Source organism: Clupea harengus, chromosome 4 (genome assembly GCF_900700415.2).
Source record: "Clupea harengus chromosome 4, Ch_v2.0.2, whole genome shotgun sequence".
Classification (NCBI taxonomy): domain Eukaryota; kingdom Metazoa; phylum Chordata; class Actinopteri; order Clupeiformes; family Clupeidae; genus Clupea; species Clupea harengus.
The window spans coordinates 13,334,180-13,355,883 of record NC_045155.1 but is presented as its reverse complement, the minus strand read 5'-3'; the positions used below and the strand labels follow the sequence as shown (position 1 = coordinate 13,355,883).

The window sequence follows — 21,704 nt, the reverse complement described above, 5'->3', positions numbered from 1 at the left end:
TGCACGGTCAGGGGCAGCCCAGCGTCTGGCCCACGGTCCCCTTTGACTGATGTGGTCCTGCCATGTTAACCCACACCAACCTACCCCCCCCCCCCCCCTCCTCTCCCCGCACACCCCCACCACCATGCCCAAGCCCCTCCTCTCACCACTCACTCTCGCGCTCCTGAGCGTACCATTGTAACAGGCCACATCAAACAGCATGAAAGTGCTCCTGTAAAAGAATACGTAGGATGACATGTTTTCTTTTTTTTGTGTGTTTTTTTATTTTTTATTGTGACATTAGATGAAGGAATATTACAGGAACCTTCACTGTTGCTGTCCAGGACTACCCAAATAGTGTGTGTTGTGTGTTGTGTCATTACACAACACTAACCTGAGTTACTGTCAGGTTGAAGCACTGATCCTTTAGTGATTTCCATTAGACGCAAGAACTGTACTATTCCAGCTTATTGTCTGTACCGTGGCTCAGTGTATGAAATGAAAGAGCAATTGCAGTGTGTCACAAGTACAACAGCAGGTCGATTAATACCATTGTTTGTCCTGTAAGTCTGATGTGGAGTGGAGTTTGAGTCTGCTCATTGTTTGAATCTTTGGTGTTGTCCTTATCTCTCCACCTAACAACGGTTGTCATAAATCTTCTCCTTCACAAAAAATGAATCTACAGTTCCGTGTCGCTAGACTTCCTTAACAACGAGTGCACATGCATAATGCCTCTAAAATATAGACCTGCAAGATCATTAACCTGAAAGTGGAAGCTTTTGAAAACGACAGCGTCATCATCGTACAGCGCACATATGCGGTTTGATCCTGTTCTTGCGATGAGAAGAATCATCGCTATGTCAGTCATGTTTTCCTTTTTTTGTGTGTGTCTTTCGTGGCAAGGGCAGGTCGGAGGACTTGTGATGTGATGTGAACATGTGCCCCTAGAGGTGCTCAGTGAAAAAGGCGGGCAGGGCTCCCATTGTTTAATCGTGACTCATACCCATAATTACTAAATCAACCAAAAACCTGTTTTATCTATACAGGTTATCGCTGTTAGCAAACAGGAACTGTGGCCTGAGTCATTTCTCAGAAATACAAACCAGGACCCAAAAATCTGTTTCCCCTTTTCACAAGCAACTTTTGTGTGTGTGTATGGTGTGTGTGTGTGTGTGTGTGTGTGTGTGTGTGTGTGTGTGTGTGTGTGTGTGTGTGTGTGTGTGTGTGTGTGTGTGTGTGTGTGTGTGTGTGTGTGTGTGTATGTATATGTGTGTGTGTGTTGTGTTGTGTTGTGTTTGAACTGCACTTAATTCCCACAAAAAGAAGTTCAGTTGCAGTGTCAACACGGAGGGAGAGGATCCTCACTTTGTTCTGTTGTTATTTCATCTGTTCCGTGACAAGGGGAGTTTCTGGGATTTGAGGCAGAGTTTTAAAACCCGTGTAATTCTTTAATCAGGTGTGTGGGGAGCAGGAGAAAAAATATGTGAAGGTGGAGTATGCTAATACAATAAATATGTTGAAAATATCCACAGGCACTTTGCATGGTACTGCGGAAGAAACTGCCAGGCAAATAAGGGCTTTGTCTTATAAAGTATTCATTGTCACCTGGTAACGGCCGTCGTTTATCATTTCACCTGAAATTACAATGAAAACTGATACCTTATCAGAGGGACGGAGAGAGAGAGACAGAAGTGGGGGGGTGGACTGAATGAGGGAAAGCAGTAGAAGAGCTCGGGGGATGGGGTGTAAGACTTTTGTAATTTACAGCCAACTGTTCCCATATAAGGTTACCTACTTTCGCACTGCTCAATATTTATGACTCAATATGGAAAATTAGCACGCTGCTTAGGCTTTCCAAATGCAATTCTTCGATGTGGATTTCTTTTTCTTCGGTTTATCTAGAAGTTGTATTCGTGTGAAAAATGAAAAAGCTTCTCTTTAGTGAATTCTGCGACAAACATTTCAAGAATATTACATTTTTCATTTGAATTTAGATTTTTTTTTATGTGGCAGTCAGAATCACCTCTGAAAAAGAAGGATCATAAAATTGTCCACTGTATCAAGAAATTCTATTCACATTCTAAATACTATTTTATTTCCTTAATACTTAAAAGGGAACTATACGACATCCAAAAAGACATCATATTTATTTTAGCCTTTTCATACATATTCAGAAACAAAAAATATAATTTGTAAAAAAAAGAAAAAATTATAATAATAATAATAATAATAATAAATACCGTGTTTATCTTTTTTCTGTTTCTGGAAAGCTTTGGGCTTTTTAAATTTTTTTTGCTCCCTCCCTGCTCATTCTGATGGAGCAGAGGAAGGCTCCTCCCCAAGAGAGTTGAAAGGCTAGTCGACCACAGAGATGGAAAGGCCAGCCCACCGAGGGGAGGAAAAAAAAGTCTGCTCCTGCTCCTGCTCCACCGTAATTTCCTATCTGCCTATTCAGACATCACCAACAGCTCGGTGCGCGCGTGTGTGTGTGTATACGAGAGCGAACCAGAGGGAGACAGAGAGAGAGAGAGGGAGACAGAGAGAGAGAAAGGGAGAGAGAGAGATCAAGCAAGGGGGAGGCTCTCTATTCTTTCACCTACCCCCCATCAAACCACAAGAGGGAGGGGCCAAGCCCAGGCTGCCAATCAAATCCGCTCGTGGCAGCCGGCATTATCTCTGCTACAAACTATTGACAGATTACATGTCAAGGAGTTTAGTACATGATTGAAGGAAGGTTTTATTATTTTTTTTAAAGTGTGTATGTGTAGTCATTTTACCTTTGGTTTCTCCCGAACCTGCTTACTTCTGATGATTTTCAAAGAGAGTCGAGAAATATTATGAAAGTTACATGCCTGAGAGGATTTAACTTCGACTTCCCTGAATATGGTGAGTACTGTACTTTTCTCTCTCTCTCTCTCTTTCTCTCTGTCTCTTTCTCTCTCTCGTGTCTTGTGTAATTTGACACTGACATGTTTTAATAGGTTTAGGATAAAAGTGTATTTCAAACTGTCAACAAACCTGCTCGGATGGGGAAGTTCTTCTCTTTGTGTGCGTGTGTGTGTGTGTGTGTGTGTGTGTGTGTGTGTGTGTGTGTGAGTGTGTGGGACTGAGCTGCACCTATATTTTCTAACTCGAATGACAGTGCCCAGAGGCTCATTGCCGTATAAAACACGATCGCTCACTTCTTTAGCACGCTCCTCTTATCACACTTCTTGGTGTTGCCGCTGCTAAACGCACAGTAGAGAAGTTCACCAGACTAGTTTCATTTTCCCTGTGATGAGACACAGTTTATTTCAGTGCTCTGAGTCGAGCTACTGTTGATCTCACACCTTTTTTTTTCTCTTTCCACCCTAAGACCTCATTCATAATTGTCCTCCCCGGGTTTATTTTTCGATTTTGTTACTGACATCAGGGTTATGGAGAGGGGGGGTAAGGGGGGGGGGGGGGTAAAGGGGGCAGGATTGGGACTCTCTTTGCATTACTTATTAAGACCATAGATATCCTGTTTACGCACATAGGTATGTGAAATGTCATTCGAGTGCTTACCGTGGCCTAAGGGTTTGTTGCCAAGGGGACAAAGCAAACAAACTGTTGTGGCAGCTTTGTTTTGACACATGTAAGGGCAAACAGTACAAGTGATATCCATTTCTGTTCCCTCTTGTTCCTTGAAATCTTAAGATAAATTGTTGTTATTGTAGGAGATGGTGGTGTCAGTATTTCTTCAGTTGTGTACCTCATTGAGAGTGTAAAAAGTGTAAATATATTTCCTCTTTTGGCCTTCAGTCATTTTTTTCTTGCAGTTTTGACAAACACTGTTTAATGAGGGCTAAACTCCCATGAATTCTCATAGCACAATCAGTAACTTTCGCATTGTCTTACCTATCCCATGACAGGAGAAAACTTTGCTTGCAATTATTAATATACAAATCAAATATAGTGTATTTGGATTTTTCTTTTTTATTACCGCTGTATGTTCATGTGGGTGAGTTTTGCAGATAGAGGGCAGGAGTGTGTGTGTGTGTGTGTGTCGGTGCGTGTGTGCGTATGTGTGTGTTTATGCATCACGTATGAATAATTTGATTGCACCGTTCCCTTTGCCTACCCAAACGTGTCCTCTCGTCATGAGACATCTGTGTTATCCATTTACTCTCGAAATGTGTTTGTCCTAAAAATATAACAAAGTGTGCGTGTGAAGTCCAGGAAATGACAAATGTAATAAGTTACATTGTTCATTTGATTTCACGTTTTTGGAAGTCGCAGCTGTAACTGTCACATATCCCTCTTCACTCCGTCCATAATGCTGAAATTAAATATGTTATGTTGTACAATTCTGGACAACATGAGACAATTGGTGGGGTTTTTAAAGAGAGCAGAAAGTGAGGGAGGATTCTGTGGTGAATTTTAATTACAGTGTTTTATCCACTGCGGCTTCCTCAATATCAATGCAACCCTGGAGTATTTGTTTGCTTGATACTTAACAAAACTGCAGTCTTTATCCTAACATGTTTATTTCAACACTGCTTCAACTAAGTGTAAAAATGTTTGAATTAAACATTGAAATAAACATTTTAGAGTGCTTTTTAAAGGGTCTTGCTGTTGATCTTGCCCTAGTAATGTGAACAAGTAGAATTACAGGATCAACTTGTAGAATGTTTTTGATCATAAACCCGTGTTGAGGAAGGAGCCTGAACTGAACTACCGTCTGTGTCTGTAGCTCAGAAATATTACATTGAAAGGACAGTGAATAGGTACAGACACACCCTGTATTTTTCATTTTTTTCGAGTCTTTCCATTAGTGCAGAGCCTCCTGTCCAGTTGAGTGGAGTTATTTTATGAGTCATTATAGCGAGTGATTGCTTTCTTCTTCGGAGAGCCAGTTCTTTTAGCCTCAGACCACCTTGAGGACCTTTACCACTCCACCCCCCTCCCCCCATTCTCCCTTGCCCCCACTCCCTCCCAAAAAAGAAGGGAAAAAATTGGGATGAAATGGGGAGGGGAAAAACAAGCCAAAGTCTGTAGCTCCCCAATAACCTTTATCACAATTTAGCAACAACCGAATCAATTTGATGTCTTAAGCAATAAAAAATGCTGTTGCTGTCCTTATTCTCCCTCTCCTCCAATGACAGTAAATTTACATTTTTTAATTAAACTAGCTGGAATTTTTATGAGGGGGCTGGGCTATGCTAATGGGAATGTTGTGTACTGCAGATTAACGGCGTTTTGAAATAAATTTAGCATGGAGACTTTATAAGACAGAGAAGAGGGGAAAAGAAAAAAAAACACAAGACATAGTCTTTAACCCCTTTTATGCCAATTTCTCCTAAGGGACTCCTCCAAGCTGAATCGCCCTGTCAGGAAAGAGTGGCTCTTAGTGATGAGGTGATTAGGATTGCCATATCAACTGAGGCAAAGCATTTCTATTCTTATCAATTATTTATACCATGTTTCAATGCCATAGGATAAAAGCTAGGATGAGTTTATATTGTAACATCCATTGGAACATTGTTTTTCCTAATAGTACAAAGAACGACAGCTTGCTCGTAATTACTGTTGTTTTGTATTTTAATTGAAGAAATACATGTATGTATCATTTGCAAAAAAAAAAAAGTAAGAGTCAAGCCTGATCGTTTTGACAGTGATTTGACTGTAGCAGATGATTTTAAATTTCCAAAAAGATAATTCATATTGATGAAATATTAAATCAAAAAAGATAACTCTCTTGGAAAATGTGTAGAGGTTTATGGTAATGTGGAGTATTTTGTCGTATCACAGTCAGGCTTTGAAAAGGAGTATGATTGATATTGTGCCAGGCTGTGTGTGTGTTATTTCTTGCTTAAGGAGAACAGCATGTTGGATGTGTGTGTGTGTGTGTGTGTGTGTGTGTGTGTGTGTGTGTGTGTGTGTGTGTGTGTGTGTGTGTGTGTGTGTGTGTGTGTGTGTGCGCGTGTGTATGTGTGCATAAGAGGGAGAAAGACACAGAGAGAGAGAGAGAGAGAGAGGAGGGATGGAGCCAGTGAGCAGGAGAGAGGGCCTCGATGAGACTGCGCAACATCATAATTAACTTAGCGTCCTAATACCCACATTCTCACCAACTGCCTTTTTACAAGCAGACTGGCCCAGGCAGAATTAATGGATTAAAGAAAATAACTAGAGAAGAGTTTGTGGTGCCGCGTATGTGGATGTTCATTTGTGCATATTTACACTCACACACTCGTGCGCTTGACCACGCATGTGTGCATATGCGCGAGGATGACTTGTCAGTGTGTAAGTGTGTTTGCGTTGTGTGGATGTTCACACCGATAACTCCCAGTACCAGGTGTAGCCCCAGTGGCTGCCTTGCTTGAAGGGAAGGTGGTATGGACAGAGGGCAGGGCGAGCAGCCCCTCCACCCCCCTCTCTCTCCACTCCTGTGCACTCATGCAGGCACAAGACCCTAATTAAAAGCGCCAAGCTTTCCGTCACCAATACAGAGTAATTGCCTAATTAATACACTGAAAGGAAGTACACCGGAATAATAAACAGGTTGCACCTTTAGGACCTCGGCTCTTTTATCACTCACATTTGTAAGTCAGCGTTAAGTAGTTGCACCCCCTTCCACACCCCCAAAAATGTATAGTCATTATTTAGAAGAAAAAAAATTAGGAATTGATTTACATTTGAATTTCAGCCACAGTGTTCTCTCAGATTGTAAAATTACTCTTTTTTAAACTTTTGCAGCACAATACTTTTCTTTTTAAATCTACTGCTGCTATGGTTTCTGTTGTTGTTGTTGTGTGTGTGCGTGTGTGTGTGTGTGTGTGTGTGTGTGTGTGTGTGTGTGTGTGTGTGTGTGTGTGTGTGTGTTTGTAGCGTTCTCAGATGTAGCTGGTTCTACGTCCAGCTGAGTCAAAGCTCTCAGAATGATTGTCATTGTAAATTCCCTGACTGAGGGGAACCACTGCCTCTGTGCCTGATCACTGACATAGCAAGTACAGGAGACACATGTCTCTTTCAGAGAAAGGGGTACCTGCTCGAACAGTGACTCAATTCAATACATTATACGCTTGGGAGAAAGAAAGAAAGAAAATTAAAAAAACGAATGCCATACATTTTATGTGCACCTGGAGCTGTTCTTGTTAACTTTTGTATCTTAACTTTATCAACCCCTACCTAATAAGATGCAGTGCACGGGCAAAAGAGACCTTAAGCATCCTTCCTCTGCTGTCTTCAGAGCAGCTGAGATGCTCACACGCTTGCGTATGAAGACGTCGATCCCTGTACACAAAGCCGCAACAGAACGGCTCTATTTCACTTTTATGACGGCGCACATGAAATTAGAATTTCATGCAAAGCGGGAGAGAGAAATAATCTCTGCCGTTGCGATATCCCACAATAAAGAAGGGAAGAAGGGGCAAATGTGAAGATGCAATTAGCACAATGCAAACGCCTCGAGTCCGTTTGCCGGGGAGAAAAGGCGAGAGAGCGCGCTGGATGGCCCAGAGTGAAATTTGCATGCTCCGCTTATCGACGCACACTTATTAGTCCGTCTGAAAGGAAGATTAAGCCGGTACAAAATGTGGCGACTAATCCTTTTAAATGTGGCAGGAGTCTTTAAGGTGTGAAGCACCCCTGTGTACAGGTCCCGGGCTGGGTGGATCAGGGCCTCGACAGGGTGCAGACACCACCCACCCACCCACCTGCCCGCCTCACCCCACCCTCCAGCCGCTGTGGTCGGAGGGGACTGAGGAAGAGGGTTTAGTGTTGTGGATAGTGGTTGGAAACAGAAGTTCAATTCCAAGATGAGAGGAAATGTGGAGTTCCCTGTCCTGCGGTTCATCGCATAGCTTGGCAGAGCTTCAGGTTAAGAAAAATGGAACCTTTTCAGCTGAAACTCTGATTTGCTGATAAGGAGTTTTGAATGTGTTTTTTTTGTCGTAAGCGCTCGTATTTATAGTTTTCAACTTTTGTTTGTTGGTTTGGAGGGGATTTTATTTTGTATTTTGGTTCACAGTTCCCGTCAGACAATTGATTTTGATGAGAACATGCTCTCAGTTTCTGCATCACTGAACTTTATTTTTTTTTTTGATGGGAAGTCACCGCTCGCCTCTTGTCCTCTCCACCCCTCCCACCCACGCCCCTTCTCTATTTTTCTTTGGATAAGAAAAATAAATAAACATGTTCTTCTGTCTGCCCTGTCACCTTCACTCTGAAAGCATGTTTGCACTGCGGAGCTACCGCTCCGATCTCCTGTCCTCTCCAGTAATTGACTGCAAACAGGGCTGAGAACGTTTCTGAAAACCTCCCCTCTACTGCCTCTCCCATTCCGTCAGTGTGTGTGTGTGTGTGTGAGAGAGAGAGAGGGAGCGAGAGAGAGGGATGGAGGGATGGAGGGAGGGAGGGAGAGAGAGATTGTCAGACGTGTGTGTGTGTGTGAGAGAGAGAGTGTGTGTTTTCGTGTGACATTCTATTCACTTGGGTCAGTAGCATGCAGCTCCAGCAATAATTACCGTCTGTACATGATGAATATGAGAGCCAGCTGTTCCATTCTGTCACTGGAATCAGACTGGGGAGTGTGTGTGTGTATGTGTGTGTGTTGGGGGGCGGGGGGGGGGGGGGGGGGTTGGGCCGGGGTGCTCATGAGTTTGCTGTTTGACTGAATTTTTTTTTAACTCGGTAACTTGATAGGATTACATGGTTCTAGGGCCTACACCTGTTAAGAGGCTGTTAACAGAACAGTTGGCAGTCTCATGGCTGGAGCTTAGAGTTTTTTTTGCTCTTCTCTATCCCTCTCTCCCTCTCTGTCACTCTCCTTCTTTGTAGATCTTTCTCCTGAATGTCAGGGATTTGGTGCTCCTGGTTTGTCAGCGTTAGCCTCTTTGAAGAGTGAGGTGAGGGCATGCTGTCACAGAGGCCTGCTGTATGTTAACTGCCTGCTGGCTCCCACAGTCAACTCCACCGCCCACCCCCCACCCCCCAACCCCCGGCCCCCACCCCCTTTTACTGAAACAAGCAGAGGAAACATTCGCATGTGGTTTTGGTAGTGTTTGGGGTGGACAGGTGTTGCTGCTGGCTTGAATCACTTCAGGGAAAAAAACTGCAGTGATAAGAGAGGGTAAAAAAGCTCTGGGGTAAAGTTTGAATCCTGCCCGGTTAGCCCCGTTTTTTTTTTGTCCTGGGACGGAGCTCTTTCTGGGTGCCCGACGGGGGTTTCTTGTGAAATGAGGTAAACAGTATGTCAGCGATCTGGCAAACGAGTCACCTGACACCGGGCCCATGTGCTATTATTTGTACAATTTTATGTACATCTATTCATACGCTGTGGGTAATAAATGAGCAGCCAGGCGGGGCTGTGGAGGTTAGCTCTCATGAAACACTGTCCTGACATGATTTAAGCCTTTTTCCACTGCCCTGCAACACAACGTGAGAAATGCCATATTTTGGCACAATCACAGCTTCTCAGATGGCTTGGAAGCCAATGCCGTAACTCTGAGTGAACGTATAGTTTTTTTATTGTGCTTCAAACAAACAAAAGAGATGATACTATTTCCTTTTGTTTGTTTGCGGGTATAGAACTGCGTAAAAATGCAGAAGAATTCCTGAGCAAGAAGTGTGTTTATGGCTTGTTTATTTTTTCCTGCTCCTCTGGTGTCTGCCGCTACCGTATTTGGCTTGTGGCTCGAGCTCAGTCACTTTCTGTGTTCTCTCACACCTGTCCTTCTATTGTGCTGGAATGTTCTATATTTGGATGTAAGTTGTGCCACACTGGCTGGTTTGGGACGCCGTTGTTTCTGGCAGCTCAGAGGGAGGAAGAAGTGTAAACTGACAAGTTGAGAGAAGCCGAACCACCCAACCCCCCCCCCCCCCCCCAAACAGCCCCTCAACCCCCCCCCCCCCCCCCCCACACACACACACACACACACACTTCATAGCCTTTCCCTCCACCCCCAAGAAAGGATTCAATTAACTTGATTTCTGTTTTGCCTTTGTGATGAAAGTCTGGGCAACGCTGGATATTTCACAGAGAGCCAGGATGTAACAGTGGAATATTAAGCCATGTGAAATTACGTAACTTATTTCCATATACTGCCGATTTCTGACGCGGAACGTTCCAGTAATCTTATCTTCTGGAGGTGGAGGCAGAGGGGAGGATTAGGAATGAAACACTAATAATCATAATTTAGCGACTTTGATTATACCGATAAGTTATCTGGAAATCGGAATTCCACCGATAAAAAAGAACAGTTTATTCCCAAGGAGGTGTGGGGGATGGGGAGAGGAGAGGAGGAAGAACAAGGGCGAAAAATAAACAGTGTGATTTTGATTGGACTGAAAGTGTCATGTCCATGAGCAAGCCACCTGATCTTTTCCTTCAGAGTAAAATAAGCAGTCCCAGTCCTAATTGTTTGTAAAATATTGGAAGGGCCTTTCTGGGCCCTGCTGTTCCCTCTCCCCTCTCCCCTCTCCCCTCTCCCCTCCCCTGATTCATTTCACCGCCTGTCCTTGGCTGCTGGAAAATGGCGTTAATTTTTTTATTACCTGTTTGACTCTCCAGCCTTATTACTGTAGCCCCTTAATGTTCTCCGTAACCGTGGAAACCAGATGAATAAATGTCCGCAAAAGAAAATGAGATGATTAAACAGGTCACCCTTGCAAAACAAATTCGCATGGTCGGGCGCAATTTGTGTACCAAGCGCCTGTCTTAACAGTTTGCTAACAAGGGGATTGTTTGCCAGGGTAACCAAAAGGGAGAAACTGGACAATAAAGACAAGCAAAGAGAGAGGTGAAAAATCTCCCCTCCTCTTGTTCAGACCGAGATTATGTGGGAAGAAAAAGAATGCGATGGCAAAGACAGGCATGTTTATCACGACCGAAAAAACAAACATCAAATGAAAGCTCCTCGACCCATACCCGTCCTCAGGAGCTCAAATAATTTGCTTTACATTGATCCAACGCTTGCATATTATCTTGTCATTTATTATGAATGTTTTCCATCCGCACTGGTTATCTCATCCGGTGTGTGCCCCCCCCTTGCCATTTCAACGCTGCACGATATGTTACATCCCATTTTTGCCTGCCCCTTTTCTCTTTTATGCTCAGCTGCGTCTGTAACATCAGCTTGCATATGAAAAAATAAATCATGGATATACTCCTTTAAAGCCCATGAACAATAACCTCAGTGCTCAGCTCTCAGTAGCATGCAAACGAGTGTCTCAGATTAAAGGGATGGGGTGGGGGGGTGTGTGTGGGGGGGTTGTGTGGCTGTTGTCCGCATCTAAAGGAGGTTTGATTGGTGGTCAGGAAGAGGGCATATAGAATTTCGTTCATTTATCAATGTGGCAACTGTAGCCTGCCTGCTAATTGTCCTTGTGACCATCTGCATCTCTGGGACATCTTTTCCTCCTGCATCGGTATTGCAGCCGTCGCAATCATTTGGGTTTAGTTTTACACACTTTCCCTTTTTAAACACACACCCCATTACACACACACACACACACACACACACACACACACGCACACACACACACATACACACAGACACACACAGCCTTTGTAGCTCCGATGTTCCTCTTTTTCCTAGACTGAGGGCCTGTGTGGACTGTTGATGTGTGAATGTTGATGCGAAATAAAATGGTGGCCAATCCTGTTTGGCTAAATAAGAGAGCAAAGGCTGAGCAGATTTAGACTTGTAAAGAGAGGGAGAACTCGGAGCGAGGAATTAAAGCCGTGTCTTCATTGCCATCGTGACCACAAATCACAAATGGCGGCGATGCAGTGGTGATGTTGTTTATGGAAGCACAGCACTCAAGGGTGTTGGCTGTTTACATGGAGTTACCACTTTCATTCTGAGAGAGAGAACAACAACCTCAACCCTGCTGTCATCTTCTTTTTGTCTGTCTTCCAATGCTTACTGTACATTTTCTCAAGGATTGAAAAAAAAAAAAAAAAAAAAACAAGAAGTAGAATCCAATACTTCCCGAGGTCATTTATGGTACAGGCTGTAGAATGGAGTGCAAAAGGGATTTGGAGTGCCTCGTTCTACCTCCACCCACAACCCACCCCCCACCCCATCCCAACTCCAACCACTCTCCACCCCTTCCATCGCTGGGGTGTCTATGGCCCTAAACTGAAAAGCACTTGTGCATTATTGATGTTTTAATTTGTGCAAATGCCTGAGTCTTTGTTAAGTGATTATAGTGCAGTTGGAGATAACAGGGAGGTACTTTGCCCCAGACACAGGAGCTGCTGCCCACCCCGGCGTTGGGCCACCTGAGGAGAGGGCAGCCGAGCCGCCGTTTACCCTAGAGCAACTTTGGCACACTTCTCGCGAAAGACTGGAAAATGTCAACGTGTCAAAGATAACGAAGAGTGGGAAAAAAAAAAAGGAGTTGATCTTTTGTCCTTTTTTTCAGATACACCTCTCCCATTTATGGGGTTGTTTTATGGGTCTTTTACATCCCTTATCGAAAATTATTTGATGTAAATATAATAGAAGTGCCCTGAAAAGCCCTATAAGCAAATAATCTGCGTGGCACGCCAGGGCGCTGACCTTGGGAAAGAATGCAAAGTTATAATACCTCCTGCTAGAAAAACAAACCCATAAAATAATGACACGGAAAGCGAGCTGGTTTAGGTAAATATGAAACAAGGACAGTGTTTTTTATGCCTTGATTAACAGGAACAAGGCACCATAAACTTTTCCATGACGTCTCTTTTTGTCTTTTTAGTCATTGAATTTGACAGCCCAACCCTATCACTCTGCACAACAACAGAGAAAAAAACAAATCAGTCATTTGAGTGAATCAACAAGAATTCACTAGGTGGTTGCAGCCGTCAACGGTGGCCCAAGGGAAAACATATTGCCGAGCTGCAGGCAGCTTTCCTAATCTGAGAATTATCAAGTCATCAATAATGGCAATCGCTGGATGTTCACTTTGGCATGGGCTTTTTTTTAAGTCCATGCGTAAGCTTAAGGTCATGTAAGGTGTGTGTGTGTGTGTGTGTGTGTGTGTGTGTGTGTGTGCCCGTGCGTCATGGCAGTTCCATTCTCCCAGTCTTTTTCAAAGCAACCTGAACAGAATGGTATCTCTGCATGCAGCTGTGATAACTGTTAGTCTCTCTCTCTCTCTCTCTCTCTCTCTCTCTCTCTCTCTCCCTCTGTCTCTCAATGTATTCCTTACAATGTATTCCTTTTTTTTACTCCTTCACCTTCACCTGCTGAAAGAGCCAAAAATCTGGCCCTCTGTTCACACTGTTAAGTTTCAGTCTTACTACGCTGTGTGTCTGTGCAGTTTTGTTTTCTAGTGACGTTAAACCTCACTCTTCACGGGCCACCCCCGGTGGAACAGCACAGTCACACACACACACACACACACACACACACACACACACATACATGAGCTGCCAGCTGAACTGTGCCGCTGCCTCTGTGCTAAGCTGTTTTCTTACACACACCAGCTCTAACACAAGAACACAGGCAGAAAGAAAAAGCACCCGACACTTTGATGATCTGATGTCAGGGAGAGACTCGAAAAATTCCTGCTTCATTGTGTGCAGGGGACCGCAAGACAGAGAATAAAAAAAGGCAAAGAAAGAAAAGATGTTGGCTCAGAAATGTAGAATTTCAATTAGCTGTGTAATCTGAACCTGCCTGCTTTGATAGGGACATTTTTCTCAATAAGAATACAGCAGCACTTGTAAAACATTAATTAAGTGGAAATGTTTTTATTCTTTCTGTCTCTTTCTGTTCTTTGATGGCACAAGTAAAGTGCTTTTGTGTGAGCCCCCTCAAGAGCTAGGGGGACTTTTACCTCATAAGGAATGCCTGTCAGCCAATGAGAACTCCCTTTGATTAGAGCAACGAGGTATAAAAAAAAACCTCAAGCGCGTGTATCATATGTGAATGCAGCCCCCCCCTTCCCTTCAGACCCTTGTAGAAGTAAAGAAGGATATCTACAGCATGTGAAACCCGAGCCAGCCGGAGGAAAACGAGCCTCTGTTTTAACGAGTTTCTACGTGACAGATGACATTTAGGCTGTCTATTGGATCACATTGCTGACATTATCTCTCATTTCACCAAACCCGGCGTTATTAATAATTGATGAAAATGTTGTGATAGCGCGGACAGTGGGAGTGGAGGGAGAGAGAGAGAGGGGTGGGTGGGTGGGTGGGTGAATTGGGGGCGCGGAGTGGAGGGGAGGCAGGGTGGGGGGGGGGGGGGGGGGGGGGGGGGGGGGAGGTGATACATGGAGAAAAACTGATAACTGTCTCCATCCACCCGCTGTACATAGACAGTTATGAAAGCAGGCATTGTTATTAATTTGGCTCAGATTGGGAGCAGTAGATAGAAGGGCCCATGTGCTGCAAAGCAAACAGCAGCCATCAGGTTGTTCAGCTGTTGAGTGGCGGGGAGGCGGGTGGGAGGGGAGGAGAGAGGAGGGGAGAGGAGAGGAGGGGAGAGGAGAGGAGAGGAGAGGAGAGGAGAGGACTGGAGATTAGAGGAGTGGGCCCCCACTCGCACAGGCACTCACTCGGGCGCCTTTTTTCCCCTAAGCTCTTTGGGTGGAAACACGACTCACTCGCGGCAAGCAGGGGCCCGGGGAATGTGCTATGAGTGAAATGCATACCGTTAACTGGTACGCATGTAGGGGCGGGAAGGATTTTATTTCTCTTCACAGGCCATTTCTACCCCATATGTTCTTTCAATGTTATGCGCAAAAAGGGTGGGGGATGAGCTTGATTTTCACCAGTCATTCCCCTTGGCAGGCGACTTGTCTTTTAAATAAGTGACGGAGCAGCAAAAAGAAAGAAAAAAAAAAGTCTGTCCTCATTTTGCAATAATCCACAGAGGTTTCCTGAGGTGAAAAGCAGTCTTTAGATATCTCAGTGATGAGAGAGTAAAGTACACAAGTGCTTTTTATGATGCCCCTATTTCAGGGCATGTCGGAGGTGCGTGGTTGTATGAGGGGTGGGGGGGAGGGCGGGGTGAAGCAGGGCATGGGAGTTACAGCAAAGATATGCATCTGCATATGAATCCCTGTTGTGTGTGCTCATAATCTCCCCTGGTGTCAAAGAGACAGAGGGAGAGACAGACAGAGAGAGAGAGAGACAGAGAGAGACAGAGTCAGAGAGAGAGAGAGAGAGAGGGAGAGAGAGACAGAGTGAGAGAGAGAGAGAGAGAGAGAGAGAGAGAGAGAGAGGCCACTGTACACAAGATGCATTAAAACTGCCATAACTCGCACACCCCGGCAAGGCTAAAATCAATTGGAATGGATAGTTAAGCTGGCGCTAAAAATCAATGAGGAATTCATGTCCTTGATCACGCTGTGTCATTTCTTTCAATGTTAGAGGGGCCGAGGCCCAACAGAGCATGACAGCCTCCACCTCTGTGCATTAGGAGAACTTCACTCTGAATGGCAAATATATAAATATGCATTAACTAATGTTTGCCTGTTGTGTTACTGTGGCTGGTGCCGGAGCCAATAGTTGGTCGCAAAAAAGGCCACACTCTTTTCACATTAACCGCCCGCAGTTTAATCAGTTTTAAAACGCCATTCACGAGTGACATTTCTAAAATAATTCCTTGAATAATTGCTCTGTTTACTTCCCAAACGGAGAAACCGCGAAAATAAATAAATCACAGATATTCTCAAACTTTGTGCAGTTCTGGTCCAATTTTTTGTGAAATGAAAATATGCAGCAAAATATCATCCCCCTTTGCACTAGTAGTGAACTGATCAAATGCTGAGCAGTAAGAGAGAGAGAGAGAGAGAGAGGGTGTTGCTTGTTTACATTGCCCTCTGCCACGTAGGCTGAAATATGGTGAGCTGGAGAAACCTTATCTGCCTTAACTGGGCAGTACTTGATGAGTTCATCTCGATCAAACTATTAAAAATAGCAAAGGGCAAAGCAGTGTTGCCTCCCCAAGAACACTGCAATCAATTTGCATGGCATTGAGAGGTGGCAAAAAAAAGCCGCCCTACCTGTAGTGTAAGCATGCACAAGTACACAAAGCTTTGGGCCGTTGGGGGCAGGAAGAGAGGGGGGAGTCAGGTGGAGTGGCTACGACTGGCAAGATGAGAGAGATGAAAATGCACTGTTTCAAAATAGTAATTTTGTCCTTATTAATGCCATTAGTGTAACAGTCAGCCTGGATCAAATCAGAGGATGACCGAAGTAACTCCTCTGTCTCGGCGCTCTGACAGGATTGTGTCGGGACTCATTTGAGCAGTCAGCGTTGACGAGTGAAGTTTCAAGTGCTATTCCACTGAACCCCCAACTAAATGATGCTTATGGTCCTATTGCTCTCACTCTCTCTTTCTCTCTCTCTCTCTCACTCTCTCTCTCTTTCTCTCTCTCTCACCCTCTCTCCCTGCCCAACGTTTACTTGTCCCTTTTTTCCATTTGGTTTCTGTTATTTGAATGGACTCTCTGCAACATTTTGTCCTCCATGTCATTGCTTGCTGGTTTATTTTCCAGACATTTGTATGGTATTATCAAGCATTTGGGCCTCTTGTTTTATTCTAAATGTAGACCCTGTCATCGCTGTGGGGTTTTGTTTTAGATGATGATGATCTAATGCAATGATTTCCAATAGAACAAAAATCTAAATGCCTCGTTATATTTTTAGACCCTAAAGTGGCCTATTTTCACCCTTGTAGACAAGTTGTATATGTGTATCCATAATCTGTTCAAATTAATTCCGAATTCTGCATATTTTTTAGAGTTACTAGTTCACTACGCAATTAACTTCCCCCAGCAACCCAAACTGTCTGGGCTTGTGGAGAAAAATGATATTGTTTGTGATATCAGGTTAGTCATGATCATACCAGCACAAGGGCAAAATTAAGAAGCACAAATGGAGACAGTCAACCACGACAGCGATGTGACACAGTTAATAATGCAAAGCTGTTATTGGACACCAACGTGATAAAAGATGACAACAAATGACATTTTTGTGTCAAAGCCGCAGAATCAATGACTAGTACACGGCGCGCTGGCAGTGCCTTCAACGCACATCTTGTTTGGAGCTAATGTAGTGACTGAACAGAACGAAAAAACCGGAAGAAAGAAAGAATGAAAGAAAAGAAAAAAGACAAAGATAGAGGCATTGTGAAGAGAGCAAAGACCTGCCCTCTTTTCTTTTTGTTTCACTGTGCCAGATCTGCAGCCATTTCCTGGCAGTGGTGCTGGTTTTGATTTGTTAGATGTTTGTATGGCCTCCGATGGAGCAGTTGTTTAGCTTTAACAGGTGGAGCCTCTTGTGTCTTTCTTCTCCCCCTGCCTAGCGCTGTAAAGGGCACTCAGTCAGAGGGTAAATGCCTCAGATTTAGAGCCCCGGGGCCTTCAAAACAGTTGCCCTGCGAGGCATAGCGAGTGCCGGGGGCACCAGATGAGCAGTTGCTCTTCGGAGGTGAAATGGGCTGAAACAGCTGCGGCGCGAGCGAGGGCTTTTTGGGAGGATTGTGAAAGAGGGGGTTTCTGTTTGACTTGCCCCTCGTCATTTCCAAAAAAAAGTAGAAATGAATGTTTGTGGCAACTGCAGGGTTATATGGAGGACATTCCACAGCAGCGTGGTGTCAATCAGCCGTGTCCCAAGCATGCCCCCACCACCACCACCACCACCACCCTCCACCCCTACTAGGGCGGAACTCAAACAGATAAAAATGAAATGATTTCTAATTATGTGCGATGTAATGCACAACCACCTAAGACATGTCTTCATGCCTGTTTTAGGTTTTAGACTCTTTTCTTTTATCTTTCACCATTTTTCTTTCGCTACCATGCACTGTAATGCACAGTGCATCTGAACAGTTTCACTCTCACTCCCCTGCTGCATCTGCTCTCTCTCTCTCTCTCTCTCTTTCTCTCTCTTTTTCTCCCCCCCCCCCCCCACCTCAATCCATCTGCATCATGTCGATCTGTCAGGCTGCCAGTGTCTGTTCCAATTAGATTCCACTTAATACACGTAACCTCGATTAACACGCAATCAAGCTCAGATAAATCACGTCCTTTAAGTCTCCCCCCACCTCCTCGCCACTGCTGCCTGCCTGGTATCATCCTGTTTTCATTGCTTGCCTTGTTGTTTGCAGCACAGTGTCGTTGCAGAGCAGCAGATCACGCACGGCTAATTTTTACCCCATCGAATCTCAACGAGCAACGTCGGCCTTTCTTCGTCTTTCCTCTTCCAACGAAATGCAGAAGCAGCATCACCTAGTCTTTCTTTTTTTCTAAATGCCCTCGTACTGATGTGTTCTTGATGTTTTTATTTTGTAGTTTAAGGTGTATCTTTCCTTCACACCGCTGTGATTTGTAGCCATCCCAGTGATCTGGGTTTGCACTGGCTGCTGTTTTGATGCCTAGGTTCAGTTTTTGCTTGTAGAAGGAGGATGAGATTTTATGGAGCCTCTCTCTGGGAGGCTGGGACTCCGTTATGGGAGCTGGCAGACCATTAGAAAAACAATAATTTTATCCAATAATAATGAAGTGATTTATCTTTCAGAAGCACTGTTCAAAAATTTATAAAATCTAAACAGGAATCTAGTGGAGCCTTTTGAGTAAATAATTCATGTAGCATGCTAATTGGGAAAGTCCTGGTACAGGAAATACAGAAGGAAAAAAAATACAACTAAAAATACAAACCAAACAACATAAAAAAAGAAGATGAACTGGGGAAAAAAGGGAAAGCAAAACATCCTAAGGCAACAAAAAGCTACGCACAGCACTCTTGTTTTATTAATCGCAGGCAACAAAAAAAGTGCTAACATTGACATGTTTAACAGATTGGAGTTTTAATAACGGGCCGGGTTAAAGTGCTGGCGCATCTAGTGGAGATATCCAGCCTGACTTGAGTGGCCTGCTCCACTCATACCTATCTTATCCTCTACACCCCCCTTCCCTCACTCTCCCCCCCCCTCTCTCTGTAGACTCGCTCCTTGATGATAAACAAGGCAGCGGGGAGGAGTGTGTATGTTGGGGGGGGGGGGGAGGGAGGGTTGAGTGCTGGGGTCGGGGGGCAGGGAGAGAAGGTGCTCCTCTGAGGCTCGGCCTGGGATTAGGCGGGTTTCACCTCTCCCTCAGGCAGGCGGTGCGGCCCTTTGCCCTTATTAACCTCTACATAGGATAGGTCTTAATCTCGCTGTCTTCCCCCCCCCAACAGGGCACTACGTTGAATGCAATGCCCCCCACTGCCCCACGCACTAACAGAGCGAGCGGCGTTATCCGCGTGATGACTTAAGCGCACTCATAGTCGTTAAAATTAAAAATGCTAATGCCCCCATCGCAGGTGAGGGTATGGAGAATGGTAGTTGCTCAACGCCTTCCTCCACTGACCTCGGCGGAGGTGGGCTCTAGTCAGCAGACTGCGGTGTGTAAATACAGGGTGGATTTAAAATAAATTAAGCGATGAGAAAGGCTCAGGTTGATCCTTTTCTTATCTCCAGTGCTGAGTTGTCAGCTCCAAGCCTTTTATGGGACTTTGGTAAAGCCCGGGTGGACAAGCAAAGAGAGCGCTTGAGATTCACTGTTCCTTGGCAAGTAAAAATAGCAGGGTTGCATTTGCACTCATTGCCAATAAAGGTGTGTCTGATTCCTCCCCAGGGTTGTGGTGAGTCACGTGCCATTTGTACCAGTCCCGATGGCATTTGATCAGTCCTTTATTTCCTCATTTACACTTAATGTGAAAACGCTGAAGTGGTAATACTTCCTAATTTCAGGTAGTACAGTCTGTCCGACAAGTCATTTGTTTACTGATCAGTTTCAGTGCTTTGTCAGAGTAAGTGTTTTTTTTTTTACTGTACAGTTTTCCCACTCATCTTCTTTTTTTTTTTTTTCATTTTCTGTTTGTGTGAAACATTCTCTTGTTCGCTCATGCAACAGTATCTGTCCCTTTAAAAGGGACAAGTTTTTCTCTAAAAGTTGGGATCATTTTTTTTTTCTCTCATTCCCAGAGAAAAATAGCAAATAACGCTGATTTGTTTTAGCAGCTTCAGCCAGGCGATGGGCGAATATAATAAGTGTTTTCGCAGACGTCACCCATGATTATCTCATCTTGCCATTTTGGGTGAATGTGGTGGATTTAAAGGCTTGTCCTCTATTGTGCTGACGTTACTCTTTAACAAGCAAAATTAAATCACGGCTAAAATCATTTGAAACTCTCCCAGAGTCTGGCCCAAATAGCCAAACAATGAGTGTCTGGGAAATTTAAAGGGAACGCTTAAGCGCTGCATGAGAAATGTGTGTGTGTGTGTCTGTGTCTGTGTCTGTGTGTGTGTGTGCATGTTCATGTGGGGTTGGCTGGTAGGGATAAAGTGCATAACAGGGGAATGGGGACAAATTAACTTTCTCGCAGAATAATTGGATGAGGGGCAGACACTATTTCACCATTTTTCTCTGCACTCTCAGGAACAATGGGACAGTTCTCTGATGGAATGTTGTTTTTTCCTCCGACGTAAGCATTATCCACTTTAATGCCTTAACTTTATTAGTCTGAATTAGCACATACACATAACCGCACCCAGTGTCTGTTTATCAAGCAGTTGCCCTTTACTGTAAATAGCCTGAGTGTATTTACTGGATGCTTTTAAATACTTTTAGATTATATTTAGAAGTCATTTGAATGTTGTTCCACAAAAAAGAGAGAGTAACCGGATTTCTACCCTGTAAAGAATATGCCAAGAAATGTTAGCTCCCTTTTTTAACCAAACTTGGAGTAAATATGTTTTTACTTAAAATGCTAAATAAATTGTACCCTACTTAAAAAGTAGCTAAAATGCATGGTATGTGAATATCATACTGCATATAATATCATATCACATGCTTAAATGTCAGGGGGGGTGAAGTGAAGTCCCTTTTTAGGTAGAGGACTGCAGTTTGTTCCGGTATGTTTATGGCACTTGGTGTGGCTGTAATGGGCCACTGTAGAGAAGGTGGAGAGATTGGAGAGGTTGCCCTCTGATCCCGGCCTCTACTCCAGTCGCGCGTGCTGACTCCTGCTGACCCCAGTCGCCCGCGGGACAAGGAGGAAAGTGAGCGGTGGTGCACAATGGTGTGCAGAGGTGCGCGGATGTGTGTGTGTGTGTGTGTGTGTGTGTGTGTGTGTGTGTGTGTGTGTGAGCGTGCACTCGAAACGGCTCAGCGCCGAGCAGCGTGGTGCGATGTGACAGGATTAGCCAAGCCCAAGTGAGCATAGCTGGTAGCGGCGGCCTGCGCGAACAGCACAGCACAGCACAGCACAGTGTAGCGTAGCGTAGCGTAGTACAGCGCGGGATCCCGAGCTGCTGCTCAACACCAGCCTGGGCAGAGAGCCCTACCGCTGTCTAACGCTGTCTGATCACAATGCCACATCAGCCCTAGCGCAGCCCCAGCACGTTCAATCAAGCCCCCTTGAACGCTAGCCTAGCCTCTAGCATGCCTAACAACAAGGGCCTAATGCTGCCTTCCCTCTCGCTAACACTAGCACTCGCTAGCGGCACTCAGCCGTGAGAGGTGAGCTCAACCCTTCCCTGACCTCTCAGCGCAGCCACTGCCTGATGGCCTAACCCCACCTCCAGGGAGCAAGGGCCAGGGCTAGATAGGGGACCGACTGGCAGCGGCTGGCCAGCTGGGGGTAAAGTGAATGTGAGTTGGAAAATTATCCTATTAAATTGAATTAAAGAGGCAGTCTTCATTTAGCCAGAGAATGATGGATTTGGACAATTAACGATGTTAATGGGCACAGGGTTTAAAGAAAGAGCAGGAGAGAGAGAGA

The 21,704-nt window shown here is 44.6% G+C and overlaps 1 protein-coding gene across 3 annotated transcripts in view; it reads left to right on the top strand.

Moving 5' to 3' along the window:
- casz1 (castor zinc finger 1) overlaps positions 1-21,704 on the top strand; it is a 182,348-nt gene that overhangs the window by 91,964 nt on the left and 68,680 nt on the right. Inside the window, exon 1 of one of the 3 annotated variants that reach the window (XM_031566308.2) lies at positions 1,224-2,865. The exons of the other annotated variants lie outside the window; for them this stretch is intronic. Within the exon in view, the coding sequence (XP_031422168.1) occupies positions 2,817-2,865 (49 nt within the window). The 5' untranslated portion in view covers positions 1,224-2,816. Of the gene's footprint in view, positions 1-1,223; positions 2,866-21,704 lie in introns of those variants that run through there. 3 annotated transcript variants of the gene reach the window in all.